General features: G+C 39.0%; 1 protein-coding gene across 1 annotated transcript; it reads left to right on the top strand.

The window, feature by feature from the left end:
* Positions 1-7,202: 7,202 nt before the first annotated feature.
* On the top strand, positions 7,203-16,036 carry LOC139730937 (large ribosomal subunit protein uL14). Its single transcript, XM_071641820.1, has 5 exons — positions 7,203-7,223; positions 9,100-9,183; positions 11,249-11,377; positions 14,514-14,627; positions 15,808-16,036. The coding sequence occupies exons 1-5, from the start codon at positions 7,211-7,213 to the stop codon at positions 15,888-15,890; spliced, it is 423 nt and encodes a 140-aa protein (XP_071497921.1). The 5' UTR covers positions 7,203-7,210; the 3' UTR covers positions 15,891-16,036.
* The last annotated feature ends 2,041 nt before the right edge of the window (positions 16,037-18,077 follow it).

Genomic DNA, 18,077 nt, shown 5'->3' with positions numbered 1-18,077 from the left:
AACGCTTTGGAGACACATCAGAAAGTATCAGCATGAAGGGACAAGCCTCAATCTCAACAAGGGTCGATCTGGTCGAAGAAGGACTGTCAGGTCAGAAGAAAATGTGGCTGCAGTAAGACGTACCATGGAAGACAACCCCCAAGTTTCTATGAGGAGGAATGGGCTGGCGATATCAAGGTCTTCGTTCCATCGCATTGTTCGGCAAGATATGAGATGGTACCCCTACAGGATGCTGTGTCGGCATCAGCTCCGGCCTGGAGACCGTGCGCGTCGTCTACAGTATTCCAGATGGCTTCTTGATCACGGCGAACGATTTCTGGAAAATATCGTGATCGGCGACGAGTCCTCCTTTTTCATGAATGGCCGCGTCTGCAGTCACAACGTCCGCCAGTACGCACCTCACCATGATCCACCTGCATTCATTTATGAAAGGAATGCAAGCCGAGAGAAAGTTTCTATGTGGTGCGGTCTCTGCGGCAACGGGGCTCTGATAGGTCCTTTTTTTTTCAACGGCAATCTACACGGAGAAGCCTACATGCACCTGATCGACGAAGAGATAGTTCCTCGCCTTGAAAGGGAACATGCACGAGATGGAAACGGCGCCTTTCGTCGCTTGTGGTGGATACAGGATGGGGCGCCCGCCCACCGTCAACTGATCGTGAGGTAGAGATTGCATCAGCTCTTCCAAGACAGAGTCGTCGCCATGAATCATCCCATCGAATGGCCTCCGCGGAGTCCTGACCTCACCCCTTGCGACTTCTTTCTCTGGGGCTTCCTCAAGGGAAAAGTCTTCGTCACTCCTCCTCGTGACCTTGAGGATCTGACGGCCAGAATCGTCGAAGCGGTGGACGCTCTCCGACAGGACAGAGGATTGATTCGCCGCACAGTGAGAACCATGAGGTCGAGGGCGCAGACATGCCTCGAAAGAGACGGCGGTCATGTTGCATGAACTTGAACTCTCATTGACAAGCTTAATCAGTTTATTTTTGTGTTATGATCATGAAATAATAAAAAAAAAAGCACGATGAAACTCAATTTAGTTCAAGTTATTTCATTTTTAATTCCAAACATAATTCATGCTTAATCAGCGAATGGTTTGAAAAAATTCTTGGTGCGATCTTCCGGTTTGCTTGATTTCATTGAATGTGTTATGATTGATTACTTGTACGAGATGTTGCTTGAAGTGAGTGAATGAAGTAGTGGCAACCAAATGATTGAAGTGAGAGTGACCCGCCTAAAAAAATCAACAACAAAAAAAAAAAAAACCCACACGAAACAAAACAAAACAACAACAACAACAACCAAAAAAGAAAAACTTGCATGCAAAAATAAATAAACAAACAAGCAAACACACACACACACACACACACACACACACACACACACCAAATCACACAAAAAGCTCAAAAGGACTGTCTATACTGCACTTGTACTTTTGAATTGTTAAGAGTGCAAGTTTAGTGATAAAAAGTTGGGAACCTCATCTCTGTTTTTCCCTCCCTTAAAAAAAAAAACCAAACAAACAAACAAACGTCCCGCCTTCCCCTTCAGTTATGAAGGAAGAACCGTGATTGTCTTTGAAATGTAGCGAGGAATGAAAAGACTGAAAAAAGCATGAGACTAACAAGAATATTATCAAAATGTTCGGATCATTGTAGCATTGATTTTCCATAGTCATTAGACTCCATGCAGCCTGAAAATACTCACGATAGTAGTCTTTAATTATTAGTTAAATCTCAGTTTATTCAAAATACATTACAACAACAGGCATTCTGTCCCAATACAGCATTGTCTGTAATGCCCCGCCCCAAACAGCATTCACTGTAGCACAGCCACTGCGGTTGTTTTGTGTGAATTCAATCGCGCAGACGAGCCCATTCGGGAGAGCTGAATGATTGTTTTTCGACTATCCGTGGAATCGGTAGAAATTAATCATATTTTCATGCAAATGTTTTCCGACCATGCGTTGTTCATATTTGAAGAATAAGGTCTCATATAAAAGAAGAAATTATGGATGTTCGGGTCATGAACTTTGTTTTTCGAAAACATAATTGTAAAAGTCTGAAAAATTAACTTAAAATCACCATTTCCGCGTGCAAATGAAAATTGAGTAGCACTACTGTCTATTGTTCTAACTCAGTCATGCGTGGATTATAAACTTTGTGTTGTACACCAAATGAAAGAGGAGAAACGTTTTAAACAAATTTATGATTTTGATACTAAAAAATTAAGAGGAAACTCGGTTTCGTTTTTTCTGGGACACGCTGTATATACTAAGTTAGCTTGGCTTGGAACCAAGTGCAAGCATGGTTAGCGACACCGTGCCAGGTGAGGTTGTTTCGAACCAGTTACCATGGCAATGAATGCCTCTGACATTACACTTACTTGGTATAAAGCACGGAATATTGTGATATGGGCCTATATAGATCATGAATGTTCAGTATTTCGCTGTTGTGATTATTGATCATGATACTGCTACATAAAGCACAGACTCACGATTCAGCCAACACTCAGGTTCTTTCACTATATAGATATTATACATTTTTGCACTTGAAGAATTCAGGTTTTTTTTCTTTTCAAACATTTTGTGTATATAATGGACTTAGAGCTAAATCAAAGTTTGAGAGTAATAGTTTGATCACTTTTTCTGGGAATGTAGCCTATCACTCTTTGATATCGATTTTTCTTTTTTATAGTGTCAAGAACATTCAGACAAAAATTTTACAGAAAGCCTGATTTTTTTTTTTCTGGGGGGGGGGGGGGGATTAGTGGCTCTTTTTGAATAATTATGTAGGGGAGACCGGGTCTAGTTGTTACACGGGCAAGTTGTTACACTGTCATTTTCTCTAGGTATGATCAAAAGAGGGCGTTACAAGTAATATCAAATCAAAACGTATAGCCAACGATCTCTGCATGCGAAATCTGGCGTTGCCTGGACGTCACATGTAGAAGATAGGTCCAAAAAACACTTTTTTTTACCTCTCCGAGTAAAATTTTGAAAAATTCGATTTTTCTTTATTACACCAAATCCATTCTTCTCCAGTAAGTGATGAGTATGTGGTTGAAAGAAGCGTGTTTTGGCTGTCTTTTGGTGAAAATAGCAACACGTGATGTTTGATTGTTTATTGGCCACACGTGTGAAAAGTTTTTGAAAACGCACTGGGTCAAATTGTTACAACAACTTGACCCGTCTGGAGAATCGAGTGGTGTAACAACTTACCCCAATGCACTTTCAATTGAATTTATGGTTATACACACACACACACACACACACACACACACACAAACTTCCCCCCCCCCACACACACACACACCCACACACACCCACACACACCCAACACACTCATACACCCCAGCATAGGCTAACATGCACACCCAGACAGGTTAATATTAAGAATTACCTAACACGTCAGATCTGCATTACCCGATTTGAGTTGACTTTCTACGGTGTAACAAAGTACCCCATGTGCTGTAACAACTTACCCCAACATCGGGGAAAGTTGTTACAAAATTTTGTGTTTATTGATTACGTAATATCTTGTTTATATTATCTGGACTTCCAAAGTTTGTACTGTTTTTAATTAAAGGAGGAAATAAGGTATCCTCAAAGCAAAAATGAAGCCGATTCCTCTATTCGTTTTTTGTACAGACCTAAAAATGTGAAAATTGTAACAACTAGACCCGGTCTCCCCTACTGACGCCAAGCGTAGTGCAAAGATTTTGATTCGATGTAGGGATATATATATAGTACTCTATAGGAATATTGTATGAGCACCATAGATTTGCATAATAAAATGTATAAATAAACTTGCCGTAATCTATACTCTCTACACCTGACTGCATGTCTCTGTATTGTGTTTCAATATGCTTCTCATCTGAAACTATACCCACCAAGATACGCATCGGAAGCTGACAACAATAGCAGATTCTCCGAAAAAGTAGTAATCACTGTTATATAGTCTAAATGACTCGTGTTATCATAGATCTTTTGACTGTCAGCTACATTTTTTCAAACCCTGTTACGTTTTTCATTGGAAATACTGCCGTAGTTGCTTGGCAACAACGAATCCTATAAATGCCCGATTGAATGATGCTGTCACACTAAATTATATTTTCATTCGTGTCACAAAAATACGTGTCTTTTGTTTTTGTTTCTGTTTATCGCTTGACGAAGTACTTTTAGTGGTTCTTTCCAGCTGCCATTTAAACGAATTGTATAATTTTGGTTGAGACCTATTTTTAGGTTTCTAACTTTTTTTTTTTTTGGAGAGATAATGAGAAACCTCCTATGAAATATGAAAGAGCATGTAATTCCATGAGTAATTCAACGTTTATTTGATGAAAATAGGTTTTGAAATGGCTGAGATATCCAAAACAGAGCGACTCTGATAAAGAGTGTGGGACCCACCTTATGATCGCTTTGTTTTACTTCGTTTTTGGATGTTTCAGTCATTCCAAACCCGATTTTCATCAAATAAACTTTGAGTTCCTCTTAAAATGGTATGCTCTGTACTGTTTCATAAGTGTTTTCTTGGTATCTCCCAAAAAGTTAAAAGCCCAATCCTCATCTCCACCAATTACTGTACCATCCCTTTAAACTAAATACAAGCACACACAGTGACACACACACACACACACACACGCACACACACACACGCACACACACACACGCACAAACACATACACACACACACACAACAAATGCATAGATATGTAAACAAGCAACAATTTAAATGAAAACAATAATTTTAATAAGGATAATGATGTCAGACAATACCGTAGAGCCTTGAACCCCTAAGCGAGTAGACCCCCCCCCCGTGCAAAGCTTTAGCACTGCTCTAAATATATCATAATTATCATGTGATGTTTTCTTTGTTCTTTTTTGCTCTCTTTCGTAGCAATTCAGATTGACAAAGTCAGCTAATGTTATATCGTGAAAACAAGTCACTTTCTTAAATAAACATTGTGCAAGAGTAATAGAGAGGGAGGGGAGGAGAAAGAGGTGGGGGGGGGGAGTGTGACGGGGGGAGAGATCTTCTTGAACAATTTTGGCAAATGTCATTATATTTGAAATGACTGTCCAGAAATTCTTCCTGAAAAATCTCAATCTATCTCTAAATCAAGAGAATTTATATGTTTGCAGGGCATGATTTTTTTTTTTCAGAGAAAATATCACATAAATGAAGCTTGCTTGTTTATCATCATAAGGCTATCATTAAAATAATTATCCTTTTCGGCTTTCCCTTAAAGGGAAATAGTACAACACAAACACACATACATAGTTTATTGATAAATCTCACGCAAAACCAAATTGTACAAGTATTGCAGACTTTACAGCTATTCTATATATCATGCATATGTATCATTATATTTCGAATGTGTAGACGTTGAGTAATGCGTGTAGACATAAAAATCTATATGATAATCCCGGTTGCAAATGCAGTACCAGTGAAATGTTGTGAATTCTAATTAAAATAAATTTCATTTCATCGAACAAGAGGCGATACAAAGTATACAAGCAATGTAGGCCTAAATAGTGAAGTCGTAAAGTAGTGAAATAGTTACTTGAAATAATTATAATAGGCCTACTGTGTTTAATGAATTCTAAAGCGTTAGAAGTACTTGCAATGTCACACAACATTGTTTCAAAATATTTCTATTCTGAATAAAAGAAAAAGTAAGAAAATAAGCGGCACCCAAAACTCAAAAGCGTGATCCGCACACAGATTTGTCTTACCTTGCATGGACATGGGGTATTAAGGTTTGGCCATGTCGGATTGCGAGAAGTGCATGCGGTCTTTGTCAGCACAACATTGCACTGTAGTGGGCCTACACAGCAACAGACTCACGATCTCATTCACATACTACATAACTCTCACATAACGATAACTTCCAGAAAAAAACAAAAACTTAGAAACCTTCGAGTTTGTGTTTCAAAAAATGCACGATACCCTAAAGATCGATAGAGGGAGAACAGTACAATTTAATGTTCAAACACTGCACAGTTGAAAAACCAATCCCGTAGAATCAAACTCCATGAAAACTATTGCTTTGCTCAGGGGCGGTATCTACTATTTGCTAAGGGGGATTGACCAAATGACGATAGGTCGCAACAAAAAAAAAAGTGTGAAAAAAGGAAGGAAGTAAAAAAAAAAAAAGTTTTTCATACTTTTACATTTTTTATTTCATTTTTGCTGCCACTTCTCTCCCAAAATGGGCTGACAAGTAAAAAGCAAATAAAACAAACAAACAAACGGGGGTTTAATCCTTTGAAACCCAAAACAAAACAAAGAACAAAAACGGAGCGGGGGGATTTAAAAACCCTTAAACCCCCTTCCCCCGTACATCCGCCCCAGTTACTTGCATTCGTGGAACTGAACCCAGGGCACACCACACAATCACAGGGGAAGGGGGGGGGGGGGGGGGGCAAGGGGGCACGTGCCCCGGGCGCCACTCCCTGGGGGCGCCAAAAACGGAAAAAGAAAATATGCTCGCACTGACTGATTTGTAAGTTTTAGCAAGCTTTTGGATTCAATTGTCGCATGATCTGTTATTTCATAATTATATACAGGGCAAGCCACCATTATAACAGTGTTTGTGCCAGCATTATGATTTACAAGTACAACGAACTATTAGATAAGTGCAACGTTTCCTATACACAGAAATATACAAATTTCGGCTTACTCGCTCGTACTAATACAAAAATTTTCGGCTCGCTCGCTGCGCTCGCTCGCCAAGATTTATCAAAATTTATTACATTTAAATCGCCCTCAAAAGGCCCTTCTTAAGTGTTTGAAAAAGCATATCATGTGGACTTTTTTTTTTAAGTCCTACAGGGATGGGGTTGGGGTTGAACACTTTTTCAGAAATTTGGGGCGCAATTTTCGCGCTTGCCCAGGGCGCCGTTTTCCCTTGATACGTCACTGCACTTTTCAATCAAAGCTCAGTATAGATATGTTTACACTTGATAATGAAACCATGAATTGTTCATTCTTTTTTCTTTTATCATTTCCTATGTATTAATCTAGCTTTCAATAACTTTTCAGTGCTCTCAAAATGAAAACATAGGCCTACGATACATGCTCCTCGGCATATGTATCGTACTATGTATCCGGCGCGCCGGATCGATTTGAGAATCCTCGTCCGGATTTTCGTGTGTCTGATGTTTACTAGATATAGCGCCCCCTTTCGTCTGTCTCTTTCTTCCAAAATGTCGAAGCGAGGTACGAGAACTTTTCGAAGCCTCAGTAAAATCGCTTAAAATCAATTGAATCAATTACTAATTAAGTTGTTGCACATAACAAATTGATACCTCTTTATTCTTTTTACATCGTGTAAGGGGCTGTTTATGATTACAGTCCGAGAATATATGCTACGGGATGTCTTATTTCACATCTACGCACATCTATGCACGTTGATGTCTGATGATAATGTTCTTCTTAGGCATGCACATTATCCATGCATAGCCGTACGTAGGGAAAACACTATGCCTCGGTATAGTGTACCAATGAATGAGAGACGTACAGTGTACGTGCTTTCGCTACAACCAGCAAAATGCAAGTGTTTCTCGTACCGGCATATGGTTATCCACACACGAATGCGAATAAGAAACTACACAGAACAACTAAAGGAAACAAAGTCATGGTGGACAGCTAACGTTAGATTTTACCCCAGTCTTTGAAGTTTGAAGCACTCGGTCGGTCGAGAGCCCGTTTACAATGGTTTAACATTACTTTGTAAAGTAGGCCCTAGTCTTTGCTACTGTCTGTAACGTTTGTGGTTCACCGTACGCGTGATAATAACACACCGCCCTGGGCTGGCGCTGTCTGGGCACTGGGTCTGGTCGGGCTGCTGCGGGCTATGTAGTTCTATCTTTAGGGTTTCTACTTCCCCTAAAGTCTGTGGTAATCATGTAGAAATGCACACCATGCACCCCTACCATTTCCTTCCTTAATTTGTCAATGAAAACTTATTGTTGCTATCGGAAATGTCAAGATGGACCATATCTGATGGTTTCATGAAATTTCATTGATAGGCAATTACAGCAGAAAAGTAGCTAATTTTGACTCAAAAGTAAGCCGATCGATGGCTGTGTCACAGTGTAGCATGGTGGATGATCGATTATGTGGAAGAGCGACATAACGATAATCGATCATTCTAGTCTGTGATACAGCCGCTTGTTTGGTGTTTAACCACAATAATTACGTCGTGTACGTAAGTACAAAATACACCAAAGGTCACGACAATTGTGCGAAATTTCGACACGGCGTGCTGAATAGATCATCCTCCTTGGGCTACTAGCGTTAGGTAGCAGACACAAACCCATGTACAGGAAGGCAAAAGCAGTTCAGGTTTGTGATTTGAACATGTTGTTTGCCATACGGCCGTATTACTTTGGAAAGAATGATATCAGTGCACTACTGTCATAACTGATACAGCTAGCGATTGTCGCGAATGGGCTCAGAAGTTGAGCACTGCGTGCATAGAAAACGATGTATACAGTGCCATATATTAAGAGAGTCTGGCCAACTCGGTTTTTGGCTTACGTGTTTTGAAGCCTGTGATTGGTCAAAAGCTGGTCCCGTGATCTACAGGCGCCATGTCGTTACTGAAGTGCGCTCATACGCAATGCCCATTGTTAACTGCCCCTTATTTGGCTTTGTTATTTTGTTACGTCTGAGCGTACACGCTAATCCTGTGACGCGTAATACGCACGGTAACGACATGGCGTCCAAATTAGCAGTTGGCCAGACTCTCTTAAATTAATATACGGCACTGGATGTATGTGTGCGAGAGCGCCATCTAGTGCTGAATGACAAACGCTATTAAATTTAGAAGACATCATCACACACCAGCATCACCGACTCACATTATTTTTCTTACATTCTGTAGGGCTTATCTTGCTCGTTTTCTCACAATGATGGATTTCGTATCAGAATCAAATGACTGAATTTAATACAACTGAGTTGGATTAAAAGCAATTTGCACAATGCTGAGACCATCGCATTGGGGGGTATATTCTCGACTTCTGTTTCACTTATTGTTAGCATAATCAGTGTGTTCATGTTTCTTTCACAATGTCTTTGGTTCATCTTGCAGGACGTGGAGGTTCGTCTGGATCCAAGTTCCGTATCTCACTGGGTCTGCCAGTGGGGGCGGTCGTCAACTGTGCAGACAATACAGGTATCATTGACATAGAATCTGCTCTTATTCAGACTCTTTAGAGTGAAAGGGACAATAATAAAATCCTACCAGAAAGCACTCCCTCTTCTCACAAAATAATGGTACAGTTGAACTTCTCTTATCCGGCCTCCCTTTATCCGGATCTCTCTATTATACGGACGCAATCTCGCCGTGATTTTTTTATATTTTTTAAATATAATTACGGGAGGAAAGGGGGATTCCCAACTCCTTGAGAACTCCTACACAAACACACATGAATTACATATTACTTCCAAGATAATCCAACATGATTAACATACATTACATCAAATTTCCTTCCAAATTGCTTACCTTCAGACATTTTAACATCCCCAAACATCCCCAAATCATCGCAAGAACATGGACAGATTATGCGCTCGAATCCTCTCATATCGCATTGCCACATATAGGTCCATACACAGCCGTCGATATGACTAGATAGACATGCATTGTTTCGAGTCATTGGCTGAGCAACGAATGATATTGAACACTCAAAAATTGTTCACACACAGTACACACACAAAGAGAGAGAGAGAGGGAGACCATCTAACAATGGCGACCTACAGTCGACTTTGCCGAGCCGTGATGATTGAATTTTGAAGCGTAGTTTCGTCGACTCATACTGGATATTTTCAAGATGTACTTGATACATTTCTTAATAATTACTTAGGTAATAATCCCAAGAATTTATAAAACAAAAGGATTTCATTCTTGCAAACACGAACCTCTATTTTGGGGTCTGTTACTGAGTGTAACAATGAAAAGGTTGCAGTATACACATTACTACATGTGGTACTACAATGGGCTATGTCAGCACATGTGTATGTATATGTACATGTATAAAGCATTGAGTCTCTCGTATCCGGCCAAATCCCTTATCCGGATGAGCCCCGGTCCCTACTTGTCTGGATACGAGAGGTTCAACTGTAATACTAATACTACTACTAATAACAACAATGATAAAAATAACTAGAAAGCACTCTGAGAGAGCTGACCTCTTCCAGGCAGCTTATCATTTTTGTCGCTGGTCTTCTTCCATCTAGATCAGTGATTTCCACTCATATGCATATTGAAAGTGAAAATAGCCCAATTTCCCAATATAGAATCCTTTTGTTGAACGTCATCAGCTTCCAGCTGAGCAGCACCTGCCCGAGCAGAGCACGCACTCAAGTGTGCGCAGGCAAACCTCAAATACTTGCAGCTTGAACTCCCATGTTCATTGGCCCTACCTGCCAAAAGATAAAAAATTCTTACAAAAATTTAATCATCTGTTTCTCCTGTCATTGTCAACCTTTCCCATAAGTTTCATCCAAATCTGTTCACAACTTTTTGAGTTATTTTTCACACAGATAAACAAACAAACAAACACCAATGAAAACATAACTTCTTTCCTTGGAGGAGGTAATAATTTGCTATTACATCACAAATTTATCTCAGATTATTTCAAATGTGAGGGTGAACTATGTTACAAGTTGTCCTGTCTGGCTGTCTGCATTCCAAAGAATCAAAAGAACGTGGTGTTTTATCAGTCCAATATTTTGTTTAGCAAAAATAACAGGATATCCCAATGTTTTGTATCGGTTTGCTAATGCTTAGCTATTTCACACCTTATGCAATGACCTAATATTGCCCTCTTGATTGTAAATATAAGGCGTGCTAATGATGTGATTATAAATCTCCATTTGTGTTTCGATCGTAAAAGGTAACCATGTGTGCTAGTGTCATATATTTGGGATTGTTAATTTTCTTCACGTCCTTCCTCCTACCCCTCAATACCTCTCAAGAGAAACAAAGAGTGAAAAAATAGAAGGGTTATGCCATCATGACACCCTAGATAGATATCAAATATCTCGCATCTTTTATGTCTTTTACTTACAATATGTTATACTTAAAATACCATCTTTCCAAGTGCTGTAATCTGCAAAATTTCTATGCTTATTGCTACCACAAATCATACTAAAGCTATGTTCATGTGCTGTACCAGCATGGTGTCCTTCAAACCACACTAATATGATGTGTGTATATTTCTTTGATTATGGTTGTGTAGGTGCCAAGAACCTGTACATCATTGCTGTCAGCGGCATCAAGGGTAGGCTGAACAGGTTGCCTGCTGCTGGTCTCGGGGACATGGTTGTTGCAACTGTCAAGAAAGGCAAGCCAGAACTCAGGAAAAAGGGTGAGTCCCATGGAATGAAGTAATATATTTGGTACAGTAATGGCATTCATTCTTGCCATGTAATATTGATATAGTTGTGTACATTTTTTTTTCCAATTTAGCAAGTTTTGTGTTTTGAAATTTTATACTATCTGACAATTTGTGTCAATATCACAAGTTAGTGAAATTTTGTAGCTTGAGAAGAAATTCAGGTAATTTTGACAGAGGTTGTTTTGTCTGTTCATACAAGGATGAACTATTAGACTATTGGGTTGTGAGGCAAAAGGTGATTTGTTCAAGGTCAAAGGTTGTACTTCTCAGTTCATTTTAGTATCAAACAGATGTTCATTGTAGGTGCCAAATGTCAAGTTGTAGCCTTTCTGACACACATGTAAGTGCCGAAGGAAAAACTAGGCAAGAGGGATGTAATGAAGACTGGCATATACTGTAAAGGTGGATAATTTCGTTCATGTAATTGTTCACGCTCGGCCGAATAAGGTTGGCTTTGCATGTTTTTAATTCCGCGGAGATAAGACATGCACTCCTGCAACATATAGCAAGCAAAGATATTCGCATGCTTTTATTTTTCGCGCAAGTCTCCGGTTGCGTGAAATGCAAGAAAATTTCAACACTGCGAGAATTTCCGCTTTTACAGTAGCACATATGAGTGTATCTGTTTTGTATATTGTGCTGTTGATATTTTTATGCCTCCGCCACGAAGTGGTGCCGGAGGCATTATGTTTTCGGGTTGTCCGTCCGTCCGTACGTACGTCCGTACGTACGTCTGTACGTCCGTACGTCCGTACGTCCGTACGTCCGTCCGCATTCGTTTACGCGATAACTTGAGTAATATTGACTGGAATTTTACCAAACTTGGTCCAAGTATAAAGTATGATGGGGCAATTACTTGATTAGATTTTGGGTGAAATTGGCCAAAGATCAAAGGTCAAGGTCAAATCATGAAATTGTATCTGTTTACGCGATAACTCAAGACTGGATCAAGCAAATTTCACCAAACTTTGTCCAAGGATGATGTATGGTGGGACAATTACTTGATTAATTTTTGAGTGAAATCGGACAGAGGTCAAAGGTCAAAGATCAAGGTCAAATCCTAAAATATATCTTTATACGTGATAACTCAAAACTGGATGAAGCAGCTTTCACCAAACTTGGTCCAAGGATGATGTATGATGGGGCAATTAGTTGAGTAGATTTTAGGGACATTGGCAAGAGGTCAAAGGTCAAAAGGTCAAGATCAAATGCTAAAAATGTTGCTATTTCCCCCATATCCATGCAGTGCCCAAAGGTATTTTCTTGAAACTTAGTGTAGACATGTACTACTGCATAAAAATTCTCCAGAGAGAGTTTCATGTCATAAGGTCAAAGGTCAAAAGGTCAAAGATTAGGTGAAAATGTTCTCTTGGAAATTTCCTGCCAGAAGGTCAAAGGTCAAAGGTTAAGGGTCAAGGCCAGGTTTAAATGCAATATATATATATATATATATATATATATATATATTTTATACTGTAATTACACTCTGTCTTCATACCTTGAAAATTACTCAATGCATAAACTTATAAAAGGGCCAGTCAGAAGTCAAGTAAAAATCCTCAATTCCCCAAATTATATTATTGTCGTCAACGATTAACTTTACATTTTTTTCATTTATATAGAATATTGATATTGTGCTGATGTTATGATGTAAAAAGGAATGTCCTTGATTTATTATTTTGTGTTTGTTGAACTGTTATATTTTGTCATTCTGTTGCAGGGCCCCCTAGGATAACAGTGTTTAAACCACTGATGGGGCTACCCTGGGTAAAGAAAACTGAATAAATAAATAAATAAATAAAAAAATACATGTACCTGCACTCTTTAATAGACAATTATAGCAAACGTAGTTCAAGGAAAGTGAACATTCAAGATATTTCTGACAAACCTGTCATTTCAGTATTTTGCCAGTTATGGGAAACTGTCATCACACATTGTGAAGACATTATACTATACACCCATTGGGAGAATCATGCATTATGGCGGAGGCATCAGTCGCCATAGCGACATTTCTAGTTGTAGTTTGTGACGATAGTATAGCAACCAGGGGCCCGTTGCATAAAAGTTACTAGTAGGGTAACATTGCCATCCAATGGTAACTTCCATGAAATTCTTGATTTTGATTGGCTGTTGAGTATTGTTGCCATGGTAGTTACCATTGGATGGCAAAGTTACCACAATAGTAAGCAAATAATCAATGTTGGTGAAGCTGATTGGACAAACTATCACTTCCGAGGTGATCTGGATGTAGCTATCTTTCTGAAGCGCAGCTGAGGAATGATAGCGTACACATTCAGATCGCCGAGGAAGTGATAGTTTGTCTCATTGCCTGAAACTAAAAGTTGATTGTTTGCTTTATATTCCACATCTAGGGTCCTAAATATTCCCATTTTATTCCACATCTGAAACCGTTTTAACTGTCTTTAGGTATCCTTAGGGCTTAGGCTACGTGTGCACGTAGATGACAAAACAATGAATTTGCTGCGCTCACCGCGCGGCACCGAAGTGAAAGTGCATTGCACTGTGTACTGTCAAGTGACCTAGGTCACATGATAGTCCACAGTGCAACGCACTTTCATTTCGCGCGTACTCATCTTGCGTTAGGACTGTGTGGACTGTGTGGAGATCAGCGAAACAAAAGGTACTATCAACATAGAGTGTAATGAACTTTTCTTCCCAAGTGATGTGATGGGCAAAACTACGCTTCATCATGTGATCAGCTCTGGACCAATCCTCTTGCAACATTCTTAGTATGTGGAATGTAATTCTTGCTATTCTGTATTTCTCCAATGGAGAAGGAGGCACTACAAGAGTTGAGAGTTGTGTGGAAGACTCCTTTCTGTGGAGGACCCTCCTTGCTGCCCACTGCTATGTCTATCAAGGTTAACAGGAGATGAAATAAAACAGGAGCGATGGAATTGTGGGTATTGTATATTGACCCTTGACACCCCCCAATTGGGGCTGCCCCACCCTAAAAAGTGTTCCGTGGCCCCTGACAAGGGTTGAGTAATTTGACCTGAGTATATGCACATGTACAAAGTTTTGTGCATCCACAAAATGCTTCATGAACAAAATATGATACAGACATGGTAATCTTGTGTTTCAGTCATGCCTGCTGTCATCATTCGACAACGGAAACCCATCAGAAGAAGAGAAGGCGTAGTGCTCTACTTCGAAGACAATGCAGGGGTCATAGTGAACAACAAAGGAGAAATGAAAGGTCAGTTATTCAAATGAACTATGAAAAAAAAAATATTTATTTTAAGATCAGAGATCAACAATAATATATGCATCCTTATTCTATATTGTGTAGAAAAATTGAGATCTCCTGCAGTAAAGGGAGGCTGTGCTGTCAATCCAGAGTTGTGGCTTGTGATGTTGTCCTGTGGCTGTCAATTATGGACACACAGACCCTAGCATTTGATTGTTTTTATCAGCCTTAATTTGATATTCATACACATTGAAGCTTAATGACCGGATAGAACTCAAATATGTTGACAAGATTTAGTGTCATTTTGTGCATAGACTGAACATGTCAAACATCGTCAAATTGAAGGAATGTAACCATAGAAAGGACTCCATCTTTCGAGATGAACCCTTTGTCAGTGCCCGATACTTGTCATGATAAGTTTAAAGGTTTCTGGAGCTTTTAAACTGACCCAAATATTAAACTTTTAGAGGTTTACTCATTTGAACTTCATTTTATTAGAAATACTGTGTGTGATACAATTACCTTTCTTTGTTTTTAAATGCAGCAGCTTTCTGAGAAGGGAGTGAAATCAAATTCTGTGCACTCCTGTTATAACAAATATGATTATGATGAATCTCGTTACAAGTAAAAATTAATGTGCCGCTATTACTGTCTGTACAGTGCACTTCCATTATAACAAACCAGATTATAATGAAATTCCACTTACACCAAAGTAAAAATTCAGGTCCCAACATTATCCGCTCTATGTTTTTCATTGTGTATTTGTTCAGTTTGGGTATAACAAAATTTTGATGTAACGAATAGAATTTTGTAGCCATAATGAAATGTTGATAAAAAGAAAGGAAACTGAGGGTCCCGAGGACTTCATTATAGTGAGAGTTGCAAGTATACTTATCAGTTAAGTGAATGCAGCAATATCAGAACTGTATATGGGCTGTATCCATGCAATGGAACAAGATTTTGCATTCTGTGAAAGATGAGATGCTCTGTTAACTGGGCTGTACCTCGTTGAAGAGAGTGCCTCATCTTTCACTTAAAATGAAATCTTGAACCATTGCTCTCCTGACTATTCACTCTCTGTATAGTATTTGGCAAAGTGGTATATCTATTGATGAAGATGGCCTTTTGCACACTATGTTTTCAGTGTACTGACCCCTCCCCCCCCCCCCCATTGTTTTGTATTCGGCAGGTTCTGCCATCACAGGTCCAGTAGCCAAGGAATGTGCAGACATGTGGCCCCGTATTGCCAGCAACGCTGGTTCCATTGCATGAGGCAGCCATCATCAACTTGCATCAACAACACTTGAGCCGCATGGTGCCAGTTTTAGCCACATCAAACTCACAACACCCGGATCAGTTGACTGATCAAGTCCTCTTCTTCAGACTGTAAAAAGTAATAAATGACACATTACTAGTAACCAAGATTGTGATGCCGATTCTCAATTTGGCTCTTTTCTGTAACAACAGTATATGGTTCAAGGGATGTGGTTAGATGATATGTGAAAGAGAGAAAGAAGAACAGGAAAGAATGGGAGAAAGGTGAAACGTAAGTTGTGGGGATGTGTTCAGTAGTGATGAAAGAAAACATGCCCCAAAGAAAAATTTGTTAATGTATGAAAATATATCAGCTGCAAAGTCTTAGATGGCCCAACACTTTGTGCATTGGAAGTGGATGTGTGCATATGTGATTTTTGAAGAAAAGAAAGAATGAAAGAAGGGGAAAAAGTGTAATATGTGTATGAACATAGAGTTGAGATGTGGTGTGAGGAGTAATGAAAATCGGTGCACTCCTGCCGTAACAAAAATCTTCTTACAATGAAGTGAAAATTCAGGTCTCAAAATGGTTATGGATGTACAGTGATGTATCTTCACATACATTATTGTTCAGTTTTTATGACATTTGGATATAATGCATGAAAACTGCCTGTCCCATGGACTTATATTGTGACATGAGTGCTTGCACACCCTTGAGCAAAACCAGGAGCAATGGCAGTAAAGCTCTGTCATTCTGACAACATTGTACATGATATGTGTGTGCAGGAATTGTGAAAGAACAAAGGAAGTCAAACGTGGAGTGAGATGTTCATGATGTCTGTGCGTTTGTGATGGCTGGAAAATTTCTCACAGAACATGAGCTGGGAGTGAAAAAATTAAAAGCAACTGTCAGAAACCGTCTGTACAGATTAGGGGAAAATGATTGTTTCTGTATTTGAATAGACAATATATGGTGAAATGACAGTCATGTCTGGAGAATGACTTCTGTAGTACATGTACATTAAATTCACTAGGGTCTGATGTGTTTCTGTAAGTATTGATATTTTTGTATGGTTGATTTTCCTACACACACAAACACACACACACACACACAAATGAATCCAGCATCACGGAGACATATACCCATTGATTGATTGATTGATTGATTGTTTCACATCTCAAACACAAATAACATGATACAATCGATTGAACAAGACTGGACATAGCGTCGTAATTACAAAGAAAAGAAGAGACGACAACTTTACAAACATGAAATGTGGGGGACCTACTTAAAAGCAGAGCTTGTAATGTATAGGTCCCCATAGATGACAATGTTGGTCTTTTAAAAACAAACAACCTAGTGACAAAAACTGTGAAAGGAAGGAAAGGGACGTAATGGAAAAGAGCACAAAAAGAGCAAGAGAAACAAATAAAAGACATGAGAGCATAACGAAATAGCCACCTGTATTGCGCTTGCAAGATTCCTCGTCACCCATGATTTTATCAAGGAGACAATTTGTGTCAACTTGAATTCTGTTCTATTTTGATATTATTGCATGTGGACTGCTTAATATAGTATATAATATATATATATGTATATATATATATATATATATATATATATATATATACAGTCAACCTTGCCTAAGTCAAATCTATTTGGACTGAATAAATAAATAAATAAATAGCTTCGACTTTATTTAGAGAAAAGTCGACTTTTGGAGGTTAAAGGGTGTGTACAGTTCTGGTGAGGATTTAGCTTTTAAGGTTTTGCGAGATATTCAGAAACCACTCTAGATGTCAAAGAGCATGCAATTCTAAGGGGTATCAAAAGTTTGTTTGATGAAAATCATTTTGAAATGGCCGAGATATCCAGAAACAAGGTGAAACAAAGAGATCCTAATAAAAAGCATGGCCTGTCGCCTTTTATTATTATCACTTTTTTGGATATCTCAACCATCTGAAAACCAATTTTTATCAAATAAACATTTCATCCTTCTTAAAATTACATGCTCTTTCATATTTCATAAGAGGTTTCTCATTATCTCACTTAGGAATGTTATAAACCTGAATCCCCACCTCAACCAGTACTGTACAGTCCCCGTAAATCAATGGAGTACAAAGAGGACTTGAAAAAATCTTCGACTTATGTGAGGTTGACTTAAGGAAGGTTGACTGTATGCATATTGAACAATTTATTTTTTT

Source organism: Diadema antillarum, unplaced genomic scaffold (genome assembly GCF_040938485.1).
Source record: "Diadema antillarum isolate AM-2024a unplaced genomic scaffold, OU_Dant_1.0 seq00000345_RagTag, whole genome shotgun sequence".
NCBI classification, from domain to species: Eukaryota; Metazoa; Echinodermata; class Echinoidea; order Diadematoida; family Diadematidae; genus Diadema; species Diadema antillarum.
Note: the sequence above shows the minus strand (reverse complement) of the source record. Positions and strands in the feature narration are given on the sequence as shown.